Source organism: Mangifera indica, chromosome 7, assembly GCF_011075055.1.
Source record: "Mangifera indica cultivar Alphonso chromosome 7, CATAS_Mindica_2.1, whole genome shotgun sequence".
NCBI lineage: Eukaryota > Viridiplantae > Streptophyta > Magnoliopsida > Sapindales > Anacardiaceae > Mangifera > Mangifera indica.
The window spans coordinates 19,801,987-19,823,150 of NC_058143.1; the positions used below are offsets into that span (position 1 = coordinate 19,801,987).

At 33.1% G+C, this 21,164-nt stretch overlaps 2 protein-coding genes across 3 annotated transcripts; one reads left to right on the forward strand and one right to left on the reverse strand.

Annotated features, from left to right (window-relative positions):
- Window positions 1-8,348: 8,348 nt before the first annotated feature.
- LOC123221748 (probable N-acetyltransferase HLS1) lies at window positions 8,349-10,935 on the reverse strand. The gene is made up of 3 exons (XM_044644652.1): window positions 10,541-10,935; window positions 10,184-10,317; window positions 8,349-9,501 (listed from the first exon to the last, which is right to left on the reverse strand). Exons 1-3 carry the CDS (start codon window positions 10,721-10,723, stop codon window positions 8,592-8,594), a joined length of 1,227 nt encoding a protein of 408 aa, XP_044500587.1. The 5' UTR covers window positions 10,724-10,935; the 3' UTR covers window positions 8,349-8,591.
- Window positions 10,936-16,323: 5,388 nt separating this feature from the next.
- On the forward strand, window positions 16,324-19,885 carry LOC123220899 (peptidyl-prolyl cis-trans isomerase CYP21-4). 2 transcript variants are annotated; one of them, XM_044643501.1, is made up of 7 exons: window positions 16,324-16,601; window positions 17,254-17,453; window positions 17,538-17,577; window positions 17,650-17,700; window positions 18,495-18,580; window positions 19,166-19,303; window positions 19,381-19,885. In XM_044643501.1, exons 2-7 carry the CDS (start codon window positions 17,302-17,304, stop codon window positions 19,607-19,609), a joined length of 696 nt encoding a protein of 231 aa, XP_044499436.1. In that variant the 5' UTR covers window positions 16,324-16,601; window positions 17,254-17,301; the 3' UTR covers window positions 19,610-19,885. The 2 variants fall into 2 exon arrangements, with proteins under 2 accessions (XP_044499436.1, XP_044499437.1); XM_044643502.1 differs by lacking the exon at window positions 16,324-16,601 and adding an exon at window positions 16,713-16,733.
- The last annotated feature ends 1,279 nt before the right edge of the window (window positions 19,886-21,164 follow it).

Sequence of the window (21,164 nt, forward strand, 5' to 3'; positions counted from 1 at the left end):
ATAAAATGGTTGTCTTGTCTTGTAACATCACTTCACATTGTATAAAAGTACAACACTCTGAATTCTTCTTGTTGCTGCAGCTGATCATAGTCATTTAAGCAGCTGTTTGACAAGAGAGAAACCATTTCTGTTTTAGTCAAAAAGAAAATTTTCTTCTTCCTTTTCTTTTGCATATATACAAGGAGGAATTCTAATAGCATATTCTTGAAATTGAACAAAGTCCATGATTCCTGAGCAGCTAAAGCTTCAAGAAGAAAGCCGCAGTGAGACATTGGCAGTCCCCAAATGGCCAGAAGAACCTGCCTAAAAAAAGGAACTTATAGGAGTTAATAGCCTTCCATCGAACCATTCAAAGAATGAAAGTTTTCCATTTTCTCCAAGTCTAATTCTTATATCCATTACCAAATTCATATAAAGCAAACACCCACGTGCCCACATTCATTTACACAGAACATTTTCTTTATTTATGCAAAGGAAAATTTCAGCTTTATTGACCCATCATGCATTTAATAAGATTAAGATGTGAAATTAAAGAATAAAACCTGGAGAAATGAAGTAGAATTTTTCATTTCTTCCGTTTTTTTTTTTCCCTAAGAGAGAGAACCGAAAGGTAAGTGATATATGGCTAACCGAAAGCATCAGGGTCTTCGAAATTGAACCCTCTAATCAAGACAGAACCAGCCTCAAAAATCATGAAATGGGTCAGTGGAGTTCTGTGTAAACAAGAGAGCTAGCTGGCTCCCACGAGTGCAGTCTCCTGGAAACATTTTCCAAATGCTACCTGGGGCTCACGTTGGTTTGTATATAGCTAGGTAGGCTAAGCTTGAAAAGCTCAAGTCTTATCGTATCAGAGTGCAGGCTAAAACATGCAAAGTGTCAGCTGAGGGGTAGCCTTGGCCTAGCAAATTAACAACTCTGAACTCTGATTGTCGTCTCTGAATCTGAACAGCATCTGCATCCCCCGTGGTGTAGAGCATGCAGGAGGACCAAAGCACCACAAAATGAATCAGATCTGCCCTTATGTGTACATTGCCGACCGCTCTAGCACAATGACATGACCCTACAACACACACCCATAAACCCCTGTTCAAATACTCCTCTCCTAATCTTTCCAATTTCAGGGAAAGGGTGTTTCAGTTCGAATCCATTACTGAGCTCTGAAGATCGTTTAATTCGATTATTTTTCAGTGGTACTGTTCACTTCATAGATAAAAGTGATAATTCAAACTCAAATAAAAATTTTCGTTATAAACGAGTAAATTTTTTTTTCCACCCAAGTTCCGCAAAATCATAATTTTTTTTACCAGTTGAATTATTAGTGTAGAAATTTTCATTTAATCTTAACTTTATTAACCTAAAAAGAAAAAGAATTTTGATATAATATTAATAGGCCAAAGCACTATTTCTGACCCAAAGTTTCCTTTAATCGCAGTTCTCACCCCTTAATTTTATAAATCTTATTTATCTACCTATAGGAGTTTAAAATTAACGAATTTTAACCCTTAAAATTTTATCTTTTTTCCCCCCTTTAAACTTTAAAAACTAAAAATTTTCTTCTAATCCAAGTTTTAAAAAATAACAATTTTTCCTAAGGTTTAGTTTCCAGATCTCTGATGTCATTATCGTTAGCCTTTTCTCCCAAAATTTTCTCTCCCTCTGACGATCTCTCTCCACTTAATTGGATACTTGATCGATGTCCAATGAAGCTTGAAACAAAGAGTTTCATCAAGAAGACAAAGCTCTTCGTCTTTTTAGAAGAAGATGTTTGACAAGATAATCGTATTCCTAGACAAAGACGGGATCTTCGTCTTCTTCTAGGAAGATGAAGAGCCTTCATTTTTCGGATAAAGCTCTTCGTCTCCTACCGTCTCCCAAGTTTTATTAGACATCGATCGGATGTCAAACTAAGTGGAGAGAGACCACCGAAGAGAGAGAAAGCTTCAAGAAGGAGAGGTAGCTGGTAATGATACCAAAGATGACATTAAAGATAAGGAAACTAAACTCTAAAGAGGAATTGTCATTTTTTAAAGTTTGAAATAGAAAAAAACTTTTAGTTTTTAAAGTTTAAGGTAAGAAAAGTAGATTATATTTTAGTTTATTTTTAATATTATAGATAAAATAATAATTTTATTCTTAAAACTATTAATTTTAATCAATCATAAATAGATATTTAAAATTTTTAAAATTAAATAAAAATAACTTGAAAAAATAAAGTACCTTTGGCCATATTAATAAGATGAATGATCATATTATTTTTAAGTTACCCCTTCTTGTAATAATTGGTTATCCATTGGAATGACGTCAAAGATAAGATCTAACTAAAATTACAGCAACCCCAAAATTCAAGGCGAAATTAATTAAAATAGATATATGTCTGCCGTTTACATTTTTTTAGGACAATTTTTTTATATTTTGTTGCTACAAGCAAATGAGATGATCTGTATCTATTTTACCCTAACATAAAAAACAAAAAATTATAAATCAAAATTAAACAAAACAGACATAAAATCAAACACAAAAAATATAAAATAGCGAAAAACGAAAATGTCGAACTTATGGATGACTATCCTTAGAGTTAGAACATCTAGCAAGCAACCAGTGACCATTATATGGTGTGTGTAGTTTATGTGGTTTGTATAGTTTACGTAGTTTATGTGTTTTGCATTTAGGTTTCTTTTCCATCGATGACTAGACTATTAAACAAATAAGTTACAACTATTAACAATTAGATTTTACTGTTTATTCCATAAAAATATATATAAATTCAAATCATATAAATGACGATCAAACATAAATAACCAAAACTCTAATTTATCTCTAAATCAATTTTCAGATTTTCAAAGTATTATTGTTTGTCAAAGGTTCCAACTCTAACACTAATCATTAATTGGTTTGAGATTTCTATTTTTAACTATCTTGTATTTTTTATGTTTGGTTTTAGGTGTATTTTATTTTTATTTTTATTTAAAATTTTTTGTTTTTATATTACGGATAAAATGGGTATAAATTATATCATTTGGTTATAAAAGTAAAAGGCAAAAAAGAAAAAAAAATTAGGTTAAAAATATTGGCAGACCATGGACGCATTTTAATTAATTAAAACACGGCTTAAATTGTGTGATGTGAATATTGGAATAGCACATTTTCAAGTGCAATCTTATTGGATCCAACCAAATTCGAAAGAAACTGCAGAGGGGGAGGCGTGCTTCACACTAATTGCACTCAAACAGCAGGTTCTAATTTACTTACTGTAATTAGTCCGTAATTGCTCAAATGTTTACCGTTGGATGAGTAAGATTTGCACCCATTTTTTATTACTTACTGTATTAATTTGATGTTTTCGCGTAAGATTATTCATATCCATATTTTTGAGAAAAAGTCGAACAACTTCAACATTATCTATTTATCATTCAACAATGATTCTATTTCATAGTTTCATCATGTGACGATGCAATTACTTACTATGTCTGGACTTTTGCTCTTATTTTAATCAGTAGGTTCAACAAATATGCCAGAACACAGCTAAGTAACAACCGAATTAGGCCTGGACAAATTCATTTAATCTATCAATTTCTGAACAAATTGACATTTTCTTCCTGATTACCATGGCCTCTTCATCTTGCAATTTCTCCACTTTCTTCTTCATCATCATCAGCATCATCTTCTGCTCCATCAGCGGCTACTCTGCACAGCCACCCACCAGAATTTGCCCTCGTCTTGACTGTGGCAATGGCATCATCATCAGCTACCCATTTTGGCTCCAACCTCACCAACTTGAACACTGCGGCTACCAGGGCCTCAACCTCTCTTGCCATGCCCAAATTCCAGTCCTCAATCTTTCCAATGATCTCTACCAGGTTAAAAGCATCAATTACCTAGACAATTCTCTAATCATCTCTCACACTGAGCTCACAGAAACAAACAACTGTCCCAAAATCCGCCATGATTTTACACTTACACCCACCAACTCTTTTCTGTTCAACCACACTTCTGGCAATAGATTGCTACGTTTCTTCTACAACTGTACTTTGTATCCTCCTGCACTGCCTGATATAGCTTGTCTTCAATCTGGTGCCAAGCGTTCGTTCGTGTTTGCCATGGAAGCCATTCCAGAGTTTGACTGGCATGGATACTGTGAATCAACCGTGAGAGTTTCGGTGCTGGAGAAGGCTCTTGATGATAAAGAAACTCTTGTTAGTAGCTTCAGCAAAGCTTTGCGAGATGGGTTTAGATTAACATGGCGAACACCATCTGGCTCATGCCAATTATGCCAGGCCTCAAATGGATTCTGCGGATACAGTAATAGCAGCAGTTCAACCGAAAACTTCTTCTGTATTTGCCCAGGTGGACGCCACTCAGTTAGCTGTCCCCAACAAGGTAATAATCATGCAAGTTAGCTCAAGATTTAGCCTGAACAATCACTCATCAACGACATTGACTTATTCTATTTGTTTCTTCAGTTGCTTCGGCGAGCTTTGAACTGAATTCTATCGGTTTAGGTGAGCTTCTTGCACCACAATACTCCTTGTTCAGATATGCTTTTGCTCGATTCAAATCATGGATTCATGGATATTTGCTGGGAAAGTTGCTTTATCACCAGACCACACATAAAGTTATAGTATATTATAAATATATATATTTAAATAGTATTATTTTCTTAGTCTGACAGTTGGTCCAACCAGAAAAAACTGGATCAGGCCTTTCACCGGACGATCCGATTGTTAAAACATTCATTCAAATAAATAACAGGATGCCTGTTTGCTTCATTAATCTTTTTCAGGTGCAATTTTTCTTGGTGGATTGATGATTCCAGCGACCGTTTTTTATTTCGTCCAGAAGAAGAAATTGTCTATGTACAAACCCGTTTCCCATAAATGATACAAACAGCATGAGCCAAAATTAGGCAGCCTTGTTCTTCTGAATGGGGATTTTAACAATGAGTGCTCTTATGCTTCAACTAAAGCTTTCACATTAATGTCGGTTCTTGTTGCCGATTTCCTCTGTAAAAAGCCCTGTGCATTCTTTGTTGTGTATTTGGATGAACTTTTACCGATTCCCCTCCAAGCCAAGGATGTAACAAAGATCCAATGCTTGGTGCTTGTGATATGCCATTGAGTTATTCATGATAGAATACCACTGATTGTTCTCCATTGTTGTAAACTATGGGAACTTGTATTTTGTTGATGCAAAAAATCGCACCAATGAGAAGTATATTAAATGTGAGGTGCAATGCTTAATAATGTCAAACTTGCTGATAATAACATGCAATTGCAATAAACTCAAGTTTATGATACATTCTCAGGTTGCATTTTCTTTTACAGAATCAAAACTGATATTTCAGTTCAATTTCAATCAGAATTGATGAACAAATCTTGAATGCATGTGCTAATCTTAAATGGGATTGCAATTGGCAAGTCATTCCTTGTGGAATTGGGTAAATTTGATTCATGTGCTGCTTTTATGATCTGATTGCAAGAATAATCAGATGCTTGTTGGCACTTCCTGGCTGAACCTATGAATTGCAGATTTTGTGCTATATTGAGAGTTGACCTTAGTTCTTTTTGTGACAGTGTTGGGCTGTTTTGGACGATAAGTTGAGCATCTACCAAAAACCACTTTTATTTGATTGATGCAGCGAACAGAAGTTGTTGATGATGGGATTTTTGGATATTACTGACCCAGCACTTGACAGCAGGAAGCACGGAAACGCACAGTATAGTGCGTTCCCGAGTTTCCAAAACGTTTCATTTTCCGAAACGGCCCGAAACCGGTACGAAACGTTTCGGGGCCATTTCGGTTATTTTGCAAAAATACGAAACGCATTTCTTGACATATCCCCAAGCATAGGGAACGTCCCAAAGCAATATGTTTCTTCCTCATTCCCAATTTCATTCAATTTCCAGTAACCTAACATCTCTCCATCCCAAGCATATATGTCTTGGCTCCTCACAGTCTCCGACTCCGACTCCAGCGCGGCATCTTAACTCCTCATTGCCTCTGGCAACTCAAAGTCTCAGGCGAATCTGTTACATTATTATTTAATCTTCATATTCTTTTACAATCTTCATATTTGTCTTCAATATTTAATTTGATGATTAAACTGTAGAGATATGAATCAGTCTTTGGTAAAAAGAGTTTCTCAAGTAGTTATTAAAGGAACATATGATGCATCTTGTTGTCAGAATTTTGAATATCAAAAGAATGTTAGAAGAACAAGAGAAAAACCCAGAGAAAAGTTTGAAATATGCAGAGGGAAAAAAGTAAGAAAAAAGTGGACAGTAAATATTCATTCAGAAATTAGTGCTGTCTAGTTTAAATTTTATTCATGTTAGCGTTGGATTGTAAATACTTCCTGGAAGAATTGGAAAAAGTGTCCCATTGTTGTGTTATTTATTTTTTTCAAATGCAGAGTATTGTATTTTCTTATAAAAATTTGGTATTTATAAATAATCCCAACATTTTTAATATTTATACATTTTTCCACGTTTCGTTTCCGTTTCCTATATTTTTGCAAAAATACGTTTCGAGTTTCCACGTTTCGACGTTTTCGTTTCCGTGCTACTTAGCTTGACAGAATTAAGAAATTATTGAACTTGAAACTCAGCTCATACAGCAGAGAGCCTGCAAGATATAATCCAGGAGCTAACGAAGATAAAACAGAAGAGGAATCAGCTGGCATTGGCAATGACTTGGAAGGCCTAATTGGATTTGATTTGGATGAATTTGCCAGGGACAGGTTGTCTCTAGACACTGATAAGCTTGACACTATGCTTGAAACAACAAGATCTTCTGTGCCAAAAAGAATTAAACCTCATGAAAAATATACAGATCAGCAAAAAAAATTGCAGCAATGCTGCCTCAAACCAATATTTAGAATGGTTATTGTTGGGGTTATGAAAATACAGATCAGTCTACCTCATTGTACGGGGAAAGGAAAATTCAGGCCCTATGTTTATGTTTGACCATGGGTAGAGCCAGCAATGAGCCGTGCCAAAGGCCCACAAAACGTTGGTCATGGCAGGCTGTGCTGGTCCATGAATTTTCAAGGTTCAATGCATGACCTCCAATATGATAAATTATGTCTTTGTGAATTTTTAGGGATGGAATTATAAAAAATATAATTTTTTAAAGCCAAATATCATGTATTTAAAACTGGCTAAGATTAGTTAGTTGAACTGATCAGGGGCAAGTCTGAATTGGGCTTGCCCCAATTTTGTGATAGGCTATTGGATTAGAGTGAATTGTGATCACTATTGGATCCATCCTAGTTTGCAGTTCTAACAATATACTATTTTTGTTTAAAACACTAAGCCACAGATTTTACAAAACTTCATTAAGCCCTCAGGTTCTTAAACTTTGTATGGAAACGCCCAAACATTTATGTTTAAAACACTAAGGCCACAGATTCCCTTTTACTACTTTTTTTTTCCGTACTGTTTTATTAATAAACAAATAAGAATTGCGGCTCGCCTGGATAATTCCAATGGTAAAGGCGGAATCCCCGTGTAAAAAAGTATAGAATCAAAGCACGCCAAAAACATTTCAAAATGATTTTTCTGGTATAATATTTGTACGGTAATGATTGAATTTAAAATTTTACATATTATTGATTTAAACCCAACTAAATTAACCTGACTTAAATAAGGTTTTTGAATGAAAATACTATAAGCTTTTCTAAACCGTCCAAATCTCTTTGATTATTCGAAACCAAGAGGGCAAGTCTTGTTCACCTGAAAGAAGTGAATCCCCCTTTAATTCGTGTGTATTTATATATAAAATAAAAAACAAGTTGTAAAGTTTTAAATGTCATTCGCTCCATCTGCATATGGAAAATTAAGTCTCTAATAATTTAATATAGCATGTATAAGAGACTAGCAAAATAATATAGGACTATAGTGAGGCTTATTTGGATCTTATCTAAGCAGGTGAGAAACCAATTTCAAATTGAAACAAATCCAATTCGAATTCAACTTGTTAAACCCTCTTATCTCATTGGTGTTAGTATTGTCACACCGTAACTCATTTCATCAACAATTTTTTATTTTTTTCATACATGATGGATCCTTCAATATTCGAACAAATCTTCTTTTTCTGTTAAATGATTTAAAAAAGCAAAACTTAACCTCAGACTAATCCTTATTCGAATTTGATTAAAGTCAAATCCACTTCTAATCATATATAGTATGTAAAAACACTTATATTTTTAAAGCACTCCAATAGGAACCAACAAACCGATCATCTCACATTTCTGCTTCTTGCATTGAATTACCAATAGAACAAATATAGGAAGTAATTGAACTACATAGATCAAACAAATAAAGAAACATAACATTCTGAAAGAACCATGAAATAGTCTTGGTATAGATATATTTGATAGTGATTCATCAAGGAAAACATAAAGTACTAAACGATAGCTTAATTCTGAAATGTGTACAAAAGTATGAGATACATATATCATATATAAAGTATAAATATATATATATATATCTCATTATGCAGTATTGGCTCTCTCAATCCACTGAAACTGATAGGCGTCAGATCTTTTTCACAGCATAAAGTGCAAATCATAGCTAGGCAGCTGCGCCTCTTGGCTAAAAGTCTCTTGGATCAACAAACACATTTCCCAATTGTCCCATTCTCATCAGCTGTTCCTGATCATTGTTATGATTATCACCACTGAGACATTTCAAATACCAAAGGTCATTGATACAGGACATGGAGGATTCTCTGGGCACATGCTCAATGAGAGGATCTGAAACTCCTAACTCAGTTATTATTACCTTGCAATGCTTCACATCTTCAGCCAATCTTGATGCAAATCTCAATACAGATTGCATAAGCTCCCCTAGCTTCTCTCCCTCTCCATGCAGCCCATAAAGAAATAAAAATCCAAATGGGTTTTCAAGTGAACCACATACTGGCATTTTAAGGCAAGGGAAAATTATATCTTTTGCATGGCTCAAAGTTGCATGAATAAGCTTTAAAGGATATGACTTTCTTATTTGAATCTTGTATGCCTCACACGAGTTCCATATGCTAAAGATGATCCAAGATCTTGGAGTTTTACTTATAACATCTTCATGATTCTTCGCCTTGTTCTCATTTTCATTATTATTATCATCATTGCTCTTAAAATCCAACCATTCATCCTCTTTGAAATAAGATACCCACGTCCCAACACTGAGCTTCTCCGTCAAGATGGAGTCAATGTCAGCTGGGTAAATGTCTTTGCTTCTGAGCTTGTCATAGTACAGAGAATTTGCTTGGTCTAAACGCAACTTCTCTATCTTTATATCTCCAGACTTTAGACCTCTGAGAGGTAAATTAAGTGGATGAACAAATATGACTAATGAGCTAAAATTGATGTAGTTGCATTTAGTAGTAAACAGATTTGTAGAAGCCACATTGTTCTTTTCTGTTGCAAGGAAAGTGTATTGAGCTCCATTTCTCACCATCCACTCTTCAACTGCCTTAACAAGGCTTAATCCTATCCCCATTCGCCTACAATATTATTAACAATTAAGTTCACTTGTAGCTAGATATAAATAGATAAGTATACTTGTTCAACAGATGTACAATGAATGTATAGGCTTAAATTATATCTCCCTATATATAACATTGATGTGTTATGATATAATTGAATGATTTTAAATTTAAAATAACATATAATCACGTGATAATGTATTAACACATTTTGATTGTACCCATATTTACTCTTATCTTATGACTAATTACTTTCTTTCTTCTTTCTTTTCATTCTAGGGCAAACTCTATATGCCAAGTAGCATTTACTAATATCTTCCAATAGCTGTGATTTATGTACAATGTAAGAACTAATCTAACTAGATACAAGCATTATTTGAAAAGCGAATTGAGCGTCATCAATCATGAAATAGGAATCTTGTTAACACTTATAAATTTCTACATAAACCCAAATAACGATCTTGGAAACATCACCAACAAACGAGAATATTTTTTCATCTCACAACATTTGCGATTTGACAAATCAAGAAAGATGCTAATTTAGAGAGAGAGAGCCAACAAGTGCCGAACAAAATCACATGTTGTTCTAGTTAGAATCATTATATAGTAGTGAAGATTTTGGCCGTTAGAGGAGTTAGAATATATTGAAGTAAATTCAACTCACCAGTGAGCCTAATTAGAGAGAGAAATTAGTAAGTACCGATGATTTGGAGAGACTCGTAGGCCTAATATGCAACCCAACTTCACATGTTTTCCTCCAAATTTTGTCCCCACATGCTTGATGCATCCTCTCACAACTCCGACAAGCTCCCCATTTTCACGCAGCTCGGCAACCTGTTGGCCATTTTCTCACATATTAGTGGTCTAGCAATCAAATTATCAAGCTCAGCTGGGGTCAAGGATCTTTTCTCTTTTGCATATAGTAATGTAATCACAAAGTAACGTAGACAAATCATTGTTAGAATGATTTCCACAAGAAAGTAAAAATACTATGTATATATAAAAGAAAATGGTAATCTATAGCTTAAGAAGAAAGATGAACACAGGTCTCACCCACCAGCATAACATGAGCAGCATAGAGCCTAATCCTACATAAAGGGTCACCCATCATGTTAGTGAAGAAAGAGACTCCCTTATTAGACCCTATCTCACAGTTCTTCTCAAGCTTCCCGACCACTTGAGTATCTCTTTCTTCGTTGAATTCCCTTATTAGAACCTTGTTGTCTATCTTGTCAACCATTTTCTTATCCTAAACCAAACCAGGAATCGCTTGGGAAAACCAGGATGTGGAAATACTAGATATTAGCTTTCTTTAACAAACTGTATCTTAAAGCCTTTCTGGAATGGGCTAGCTGCCATAATACAAACACACTACCACGTTGATCGTTATTTATATTTTGGTAATTTTTTTTTTTTCCTTATCAACTTTCGTTTGTTTGTTTCTTTTACCATGAAGATACCCTGATGCCCACTGCCCTTTTTCTTTTTCTTATTGGTTTTATAATATGCGTGGCTAGGCTTGACTCAGGTACAATACAAACCCTACCCTTCATAACACTTAATTACTTTTACACTTTTACTGAGTGAAAGCTGTCAATTCTTATGAAAGTGATGAGCAGGACATTCAGCAGTCATAATCTACATGGGATGCGCCTCAAAGATGGAGCAGTATGTTACGAACAGATTCGCTGAATCCTCATATAATCATTCCTATCTCAGAATATCTTCTCATAAACTATGTGCTGCTGATCTTCAAGGCTCATCTACTTTCTTTCACTCAATTTCTCATCCTTCGTTTGATCGACAAGAGTCTGCAAGTCTCTCTTTTATAAATCTTGAGGGCTGCTCCTCGCTTCATGATCACAAATATTTTATATAAATATATATGGAAGCTTTTTTCCGGTGTGTCAGAGGTCTAGTGTCTTGTCTTATCATCACCGCTGCTATTTATGAGAATCATACCGAAAGAGGCGGACCCTGGTCTTCTGAGTCTTGTCTCATCCAACAATTAATTGTTGATTTGATGTGATGCAGCCTTCAATTGATCTTAGTAATGGCTAGTTAGGGATCAAATTTGTATTGTTAAGACTTGGTTTATAAAGTTTCTGATTGCATTACCTCTTTTGCTTTCGTTACTTAATTACTTCCCCGTGTTATTACGATATAATCCTGTTTGACGCTAGAATTAGGGTTATTCCTCACCTCCTAGGGTTTCACTTCGCACAACCCTCCATGCATAGCAATTATCTTCACCTCTCAAATACCTCCATTGGAATTAGCGACCACTTAGTTTATTGGGGCACGACACGCACTAGTCTTGCTCAGGGATAGATTTTACTTTTCAAATCGAATTAAGCTTAACATAGAGTGATTCAAATTCATTATGTCAGATATAAGTGGGTTAAATATATTATTAAAAAATTATAAAAAAATAAATAATATTATTAATAAAATAAATAGATATCAATAAAATATATAATATATAAATAAAATATATTATTGATAAAATAAATAATATATTAGATAGAGATTTAAATCAAATTCAAATTAAGTTATTGAGTTAAAACTTTAACTTTAATCAAATTGAATGATTATTCGAATCGAATAAGTTTAATTCAAAACCATCCCTAATTTTGTTTAGAGACGTTTGGATGTTTAACCTATGAGAAATTGTTTTAAGATTCTAATTTTAATAGAATTTTTGTTTGAAAAAAGAATCTTGATAGGGTTTCTTTTTAAACATAGAAACATTTCGTATATAAGTATATGTTTATTGTGAAACAAGGGGATGAAAAGAATTAAAATTAAGTTGATGTAAATCTATTTTGAGTACGTTATTTTTCTTCACTGTTTAATTGATTTAAGTCAATCGAGAAAAGCTAATGAAAGTCACAATGCATGGCCACCAAATTTAAACTCGTCACTTTGGATCAATTAACAAGTATTTTTTTTGACATTTTAAGACTATCAAGTGCCAATCACGTTTGTCAGAAATGTAGGTAATATACAAGTTATAGAGGTCAAATTTGTAATTTTTTACTTTTAAGGGTTACAAAAGGCCAAATTTAGAAGAGTACATTTACTATGCACTCGATCTAATTCTTCCTTTCAACACTACCAAGAGAGTTATCATACAAATTTTCAAAAGTGAAAAGTACGGGATGATCTTGTGGGATGTGAATAGGTAAAACTCAAACATCAGGGGTGTAAAGGTGATAACCCTCTAAATTATAATTTGGAAGAGTATGTTCATACATGCACCGATTGATCTGGTGTGGTTGTTGTTGTGCCAGGTGATGCCCAGAGAGAGAAAGCCTCAAGTAAATCATGTGATATGTAGAGGTAAAGAAGGAAAGAAATATGTATCAATCATTTGACGTGCTAGTTTCAAATGGCATCTTAGCTGTTCTTCAGAAGCAAGTCTTCCAAATTATGATTGCTCTTTTCCCACCGTCCCACCTTAGCTTGCAAAATTCAATCTCATCCCCCCACCTAGAAGATTAATATTGGCCAAGGGCTATCGATAGAACTATATATATACAATTTTTTAGATATATATTTATTCTGCTATTATATAATTAATCATTTTAAATTAAATATAAAATAATATTTAATTATATAATAATATATTATTTATATACTTAATTATATATTTAAAAATTAACTTAAATTCAAATCGAGTTGACCTTAAACAAGAGTCAACCAATTTAAATTTGGCTCTAATCTAGAATGGGCAATTCAAAATTGAATTGGGTTTGCTCCAAATCAAAATAGTAACATTAAATGAGAACTTAAGAGGCATGAGAGAAGAATAAGAAGAATTCTAACATCCTATCTTCATATCGTACCTTAAGGGGTTGTTTAGTTTCAATCGTTAAAGATTATCTTGATAATCTATCTTTTATTACTTATATTATCTTATTTGGTTTGTCAGTAATAAAATATTACAGTAATCTCTTATTACTAATAGTAATATGATAAATAATATAAGTGATAATTTAATTACTATCTTCACGTTAAGTATTAAAATATTAGTATTGGCCAAGGGGCTATCGATAGAACTGTATATATACAATTTTTTAGATATATATTTATTTTTTATTATGTAATTGATAATTTTAAATTAAATATAAAATAATATTCAATTATATGATAATATATTATTTGTATAGCGAATTATATATATTCAAAAATTAACTTAAATTCAAATTGAGTTGACCTTAAACAAGAGTTGACCAATTTAAATTTGGCTCTAATCTAGAATGGGCAATTCAAAATTGAATTGGGTTTGCTCCATATCAAAATAGTAACATCAAATGAGAACTTAAGAGGCATAAAAGAAGAATAAGAAGAACTCTAACACCCTATCTTCATATCATACCCTAAGGGGCTGTTTAGTTCCAGTTGTTAAAGATTATTTTGATAATCTATCTTTTATTATTTATATTATCTTATTTGGTTTGTCAGTAATAAAATATTACAATAATATCTTATTACCAACAGTAATATAATAAGTAATGTAAGTGATAATTTAATTACTACTTTCACATTATGTATTAAAATATTACCAAGTTAATCTTAATTTTATTATAATTTATTAATTTTTTGACGAAAATAAATTTATTTTTAATTAATATATTAAGTAATATAAAAAATATTTAAAAATAATGATACTTAATGGTATTTAAGTAAAATAATTTATTAATATTTTTTTATTAACTCTAACCAAATATAATAATTATTTATTTCTTTATATTTTTATCAAATTTCATCAAACATAATAATTATTTATACCCAATAATCTTTTAAATAATTGATCTTTAAAGTAATTTTTATATTTTGGTAATAAAACATTACCTAAACTAAATACCCTTAAAGGTAATTTACCGAGATAACGTGTCACAATTATAATAAAACTCTCAAAAATGCATTTGCAAAAAAGAGAAATTAATAAATAAATTTATGAAATCTCAATGAATTTATTATAAATAAATAAATTGTACTAAAGGTGTTTAAAAGCATTGAAGACAAATACTAAGCTTAAAATCTTTAAATTCTAAAAGTAAATTAGTATGCATAATAAAACCCAAAATAAAACACAAAGTAACATAGAATTAAATAGAGAAGTCGTTTGCCATAGTGGCCATGCAATTTATAAACTGATCCGTTAGGCTTCTCGCTTGCCCCATCATCATGTCTACCTATAAACAAACAAAAAACTTGTGAGTGAGAAAAACGCTCAATAAACACACAAATATTCAAGCATTATTAAAATATTTCTTAACAGTAAACTATCTATTTGAATATATGATTTAACGTCTTGGACACTCGCCTAGTAGATGTCTCAGAAATCTCTTACAATTAAAACCCCTTAATCATCATGCTCACGGGTAAGATGTCTCAAACACTCAAAATTTAGGATGAGCATCTCAAACACCTCTTGTAACTTGTACACCAATTAGACAAATGTTTTGTACATCTTATAACCTTAATTCAATCAGAATAGATGTCCCACACATCTTTTATATCCCCAAGCATTGGATGAGGGCAAAATTGTCATTCTCAGCCCTCGGCATGGGTTCGAACTTTTGGTGAGACACGATCGTTTTTCTTCACATGTGAGAGATGACCGCTCCGGACTAGAGCTTTTATATAAAAATAATCGTCGTAAAAAACAGAAAAATCAACGACATTGACCAGAGCTTTTATATATTTTAAAGAGGTGATGGCAGAGGGCGTGAAAACTATAATTAAAAGCAAGAAATTCTTGTAAAATTTCAACTTTACAATGAGTGGGGATCATGTTTCCCCAAAGTTGTGTGGCCAGGATCACAATTGCAGGATACTCTTCTGCAAGGACGCAATTTTCGTACGCTCAATGTCCATACATTTGGTCTTATAAGGTAGCACATTGTAGTGTCACTTTTTTTTTTTTTTCCAATACTAGGAAGATTCATAATGAATATTTATTTAAATATTAATAATAATATATTATCATATATATAAATTTATATTGGGATTTGTTTTTCTTGTTCTTATAAGGTTATAATCATCATTTTCATGTGAGGATTGCTTATTAATTTCAAAAGTAAAATCATATTTTTCAATTATAACAAAATTTATAAGGGTATTTTCGTTAGTCCGTAAAATATATAAAAAAATTAATATAATTTGCATCTTTTAAATACAAATAAATTATATTTCCTTCACTAATTTAAAAATTAATCATTTAAATTTTCATCTTCAATTGAAAAAAAAAAACCTCTAACTTATACTATTTTAGATTGATAAAATAGTATTTCTAAATATAATCTTGGCCATGTTATACTTCAGACAATACGATTTTACTATAGTTATATATAAAATAGTATAATTAAGTCAAATACACTATCTCGATTGTTATTTTAGTTGAATTATATAATACAATCTTCATGCACTCAAGATAATGCAATTTAAGTCAAATCCTCTTGTCTTTAATGTGATTTCAACCAGATCGAATCATATAAAATGCAAATTTTACTATATTGCACCATCCCAGTTCTAAATCCTACAAAATGAAACCAGCCAAAGCGATATTCTACCAAATTCTCACTTTGGCTAGTTTACTAATAAAAAAATATCATTAATGACTTTTTATTTAATTTTTAATTTAATTTTTTATAATTATTAATTTTAAAATTAATATAAATTTACAGTAAAAATATATTTTATAAGTTATTATGTGATTAATTTTTATTATATTATTGTATGGTTAGATTTTATTTTAGCATATATTTAAAATAAATTTTAAAGGAAAAATCCATGGGTTAGAAATTATTAAATTAAAAAAAAAAAAAGGAAAATCGAGAGGCACTTCATCAAAGTAAGCGGAGGGTTGAGCGAGGACAGTTAGACTGGGTTATCAGTCATCACGCAGATTTGATCACAGCCGTCAGTTGGTTGCATCTGAACGGTCAAAGGGAACTTCTCTTCCATTGATGGGTCCAAATCGTGAAAAGGATGGGCCCAACAAAACCAAACGCCCCTCCTCTTCTTCTCCTCATTTGAATTAGACGCCATTAAATTTCAATTAGGGAGATCTACCGTACGCCGTCATCAAGCCGCAAAGCTCCATTAAGGTTCGATTTTCATTTGTAATTTGCAAATCTGATTGAAATTTCCTTGAATTCAATTTCTTTTGCTGCTTTCTTAATTAAAGTTGACGGCTTATATTTTGATCAGAGGATCGGGGTCAGTTCAGCTCCAATTTGGTAGATTTTTATTTCTTTTTTTGGTTCAATAAATTTTGGATTGATTTTGCAGTTTTGTTGATATAAAAAGGGGTAAATTTAGCTGTTGAATTGAAGCAAAATGGGTTGAATTCATTATCTTTTACTGATTTCAATTAGGTTTAGTGATTAGGTACTTAAACTCTGTATTAACCCTAATTAAGCTTGACGGTGTAGATGTTGATTTGAGGATCGGGGTCAGTTAAGCTCCAATTTTGTAGTTTTATATTTCTCTTTTTGGTTCAATATGTTTTGGCTTGATTTTAAAGTTTTGTTGATATAATAATGGGTAAATTTAGCAATTGAATTGAAGCAAAATGGGATGAAATCAATTTCTTTTGCCGATTTCAATTAGGTTTAGCGATTAGGTACTTAAACTCTGTGTTAACTCTAATTAAAGTTGATGGTGTAGATGATGATCTGAGGACCGGGTCAGTTAAGCTCCCATTCGGTTGATTTTATTCTTCTGTTTGGTTCAATATGTTTGGGCTTGTTCTTGCAGTTTTGTTGATATAAAAGGGGGTACACTTAGCAGTTCAATTGAATCAAAATGGCAAGGATAAAACCTCAGGCTTTACTAGTTCAGAGTAAGAGGAAAAAGGGGCCGACTCGAATCAGTATCACCACGATTGTCTTCTGCAACTTGATTGTTGTGTTAATTGTGTTGTGCTTTCTTGGGGCTTATAGACATTGGTCACACAGGTTTGTTTTGACAATATAAAGATCTTATTGAAGATGATTTTGTTTGCTAGAATATAAGATCCCATGCTGTGAATTTTCTTGTAGGTCAGGTGAACTAAAAGAGACTAGATCTTCGAATTTTGAGGTACTAAGCAGTTGGAGTTCAAATACGAGTCAATTGTAATTCACTTAACTTATTTTCATTTCTCTGGTGAAGGACACTGATGCCTTTGTTGTTTCGAAGAAGTTTGATCTTCCTGGCCATGCTGTAAGTTCTGTTAAATCAAAATTTTTTGTATTAAAGTTTGTTAAAATTAGGGCTGCAAGTTGAACCGATCTCGACCAACTTGAGTATAATATCAATAAGCTCTTAAAAGTTTAAAAGCTTGCACTTTCGCATTATTAAAATCTTATTCTTTACTTTAAATATGTAAGTTATGGAGTTTAATTGTAATTTTTCAATTTGAGCTTGAGTCCTCACTTTCACTCTCGAGCTCGAGCTGGCGACGCTCCAAATGGCTTTCTTCAGGCTCAACCTCTATGTGAACTCCATTGAGCCGAGCTCAAGTCAAGCAATATTCAGCTCAACTCATTTACACCCCTAGTTGCAATTGAGTTTTTTGACCAGAAAATTTGGTTGTCTAGTTCACTATTAGGAGTGAAGATGCTGATAACTGGAATATTTATTGTGGACTTGATTACTTTTTGCATGAATGGTCTTGTTTTATCAGGAATCACTGCATTTTGTCCATGACAACTTATTGGATGTCTAACTTTGTTGTGGAACATTTTTATATTTTGAAGTTAGCTTCACTTTTGACAATTGCATTGTTGATCATCAACCATTTGCGATTCTGATAATGGTTTTTTGCACTGATGCAAAAAGTTATGATTAATCTAAGATATACTTGTCTTCTTTTTTATTCTTAAACAGCTTATGCCATTGTCTGCATTGTGTACTGTTAGATACTATGCATTCTAATTCTTCTGTTCCAATGTTTGCCTTTTGCCTATCAACTTCATTATCTTTTGTCCTTAATGTTGTTCTTTTTCCCCTTCTAGATTCTAAATACATCTAAAGGTCATATAATTGTGGAGCTTTTCAAAGAAGGATCACCAGAAACTGTGGATAAATTCATTGACCTGTGGTAAGCATCCAAACATTCTTGTAATTGGCTAGCTAAATCCATGGAAATTAACTGGATATAACATAATTCATCCATTGACTGTGATTAAATAAGCCAGAATAAGTTAGGTTACTGGAGAATGACAAAAATTCTTGGTGTGGATGGTGCATACTTTCTGTGGATTTTGTTTGAACTAAAATGGATGATGGAAAGGTTTAAGACTTAGTATATCTTAACCATAAATTGGAGTGCATCTCTTTCATTAGTGTGTTCTTTTTCTTCATAGAGAAAGTTCGGAAGATTTTTCTGTTCCTTGAGGTTGGAAACTAGTCATAAATGGGTTTTTTCCTGTTGTATACACTTGTCCTTCATTTGGGTCCAGATGATGCATATATATAGCAGTGTCATAGTAGTAGCTCAATATTACCTTCTCTTTATGGACATTGCGGTGAACATTTCTAAACTATGATATTTATTCCACCCAAAAATGTTTTAGTTAAGTTTTTTCTAACACTAATGTGGCAGAAACTATGTGCCTAGTTCATGCTACATGTTCTGGTATACTCTTTGTGTACAACTATACCTAAAAATTTGTTGGTTTTCCAGTCAAAAGGGGCACTTCAAAGGGATGCCTTTCCATCATGTGATAAAAAACTATGTGATTCAAGCTGGGCATTCCCAGCGGCTTGCAGCTGCCGAGGATTGGACTTCAAAAGGGAAGCTTCGTGGTCGACTTGCTACAAGGTTTCAATCTGCTCATTTTTCTGTAGTGTTTATTGGTACTCGGTTAAACTGATGATTTGATTTTTCTGAAAAAACAGTCCAAAGCATGAGGCATTCACGATCGGAACTTCAAAAACTAAAGACAGTAAAGAATTTGAGTTATATATTACTACTGCACCCATTCCAGACTTAAATGATAAGCTTATTGTGTTCGGAAGAGTCATCAGGGGTGAGGATGTGGTTCAGGAAATCGAAGAGGTGGATACTGATGAACACTATCAGCCCAAGTCACATGTAGGAATCATTAATGTGACACTAAAAACATGAGATTTTGAGAATGTTTGGGCAAGATAGTGTAAATTTTTTCTGCATTGCAAGACAGATTGTCACTGGGTGAGTTTGTTGTAATATTACATTTTTCTTCTATGGAATCTTGTTTTCTCCTGTTGTGCCCCTTCAATACATTATTTTCCTGCGGGGTGAGAGTAGCTTAGACTTGGAGAGTTTTAAGGAATGCTGTTGGTTAGTGAAGGTGTTGTACTTAGAGTAAACAAAATACAGAATTTACACAATTTTGTGAATTCCATTGTTAAATATTTTGTAGTCCTCTCCCTATCTCTCTTTTGTTTCTTGGGTGTGGTTATGATCATGCTAATCTAATCACTTATCGTTTTGCCTATTGCAAAGTTAATTTTTAGTGTTCTGTATGGCATCTCAAAATTTTTGAATCTCTTAGATTTTTAAATATTACGTATTGCACTAATAACCATCACTAGATATTAGTGGCCGTCCGTATTTAGGTGCTACCTTGACAATTTTGTGTTTGCACTAAGCTCATAGCAATGAGTTGTTAGAGAAGCCTGCACGGTCTTAGTTTCCAATTACCTTTCCTCCCATGTTGACTACAAAAGATTAGCGATTGTGGGAAGTTTTTATTCAATTTTGAATCAACAGTTAGGTTTGAAATGCAGTTCAAAGCTTTTTGAAATAGATTATTTATTTTTAACCATTTGTAACGCTGAAAAACCCATAGTGTTATTATTATCATTATCATTATTATTAAAATCTGCGTAATATGCAAAAGTAGTTTCAACTGAGTTCTGATTAAATAAAAGATTTAGGGGCAGAAATTGAAAAATAAAAAGAATCAAAATTCGTTCTAATTTGGGTTCAAATAGGACCAAGACGTGTCATACGGACAATCGGCAACCTAGCTCATCCCAAAATAAAAACCCCACGCCAATATTCCCTGCCAAATATAAAACGCGGTCATTTTGTATAAACAGTGGCAAAGGAGGGTTTGAGCTCCCGCAGGTGGCAACTCGCTAGGTCCTCAAATGAGTTACGAAAAAGAACACGGTCACGGAAACAGAAGAAGATCTGTTTCTCATTGATTGAGTAGGCAAGGTGGCCTTAAGAAGAGGGAGGTAAGTGGTTACGATCCGAATAACAATGGATCGGAAACTGGTGGGGCCAGGTGGAGCTGGATCACATCTCACATTTGCAACACCTGTATTGCTTATTCGACCAGGGCTACCGTTGCAATTCTTCTATCTGATATTTCTCAGCTAAACCTTATTTCAACATTCCTCTGGCTCATGATAGATGGGTTTTTCATATTTTAACATTAGAAATTTCGATGTTTTATCCATGAAGAACAAGTTATGTACCCTTCGTCATTGGAGTAGGGATGGATTCAAATTGAGTGGACCTTGAATCGAGGCCGGCTCCAGCTGACAGCAAGTCACTGATGAAGCAACCAGAGAAGAAACATCTTGTACAGTGCAATGTCTAGATAATTCTAGGATATTTACAGAGCTCACTTTTTCCTGCACACTCTTTCTCCAGCATGTTTTGCTGGAGAAAGAGTTTGCTGTAATTT

Excerpts from the sequence above, each read along its gene's own strand:
- LOC123221748 (XM_044644652.1), bottom strand. The coding sequence starts at position 10,723 with ATGGTTGACAAGATAGACAACAAGGTTCTAATAAGGGAATTCAACGAA. Across the intron at positions 10,318-10,540 it reads ATGCTGCTCATGTTATGCTG|GTTGCCGAGCTGCGTGAAAA; the intron begins GTGGGTGAGACC and ends AATGGCCAACAG. Across the intron at positions 9,502-10,183 it reads CGAGTCTCTCCAAATCATCG|GCGAATGGGGATAGGATTAA; the intron begins GTACTTACTAAT and ends ATAATATTGTAG.
- LOC123220899 (XM_044643501.1), top strand. The coding sequence starts at position 17,302 with ATGGCAAGGATAAAACCTCAGGCTTTACTAGTTCAGAGTAAGAGGAAA. Across the intron at positions 17,454-17,537 it reads TATAGACATTGGTCACACAG|GTCAGGTGAACTAAAAGAGA; the intron begins GTTTGTTTTGAC and ends ATTTTCTTGTAG. Across the intron at positions 19,304-19,380 it reads CGTGGTCGACTTGCTACAAG|TCCAAAGCATGAGGCATTCA; the intron begins GTTTCAATCTGC and ends CTGAAAAAACAG.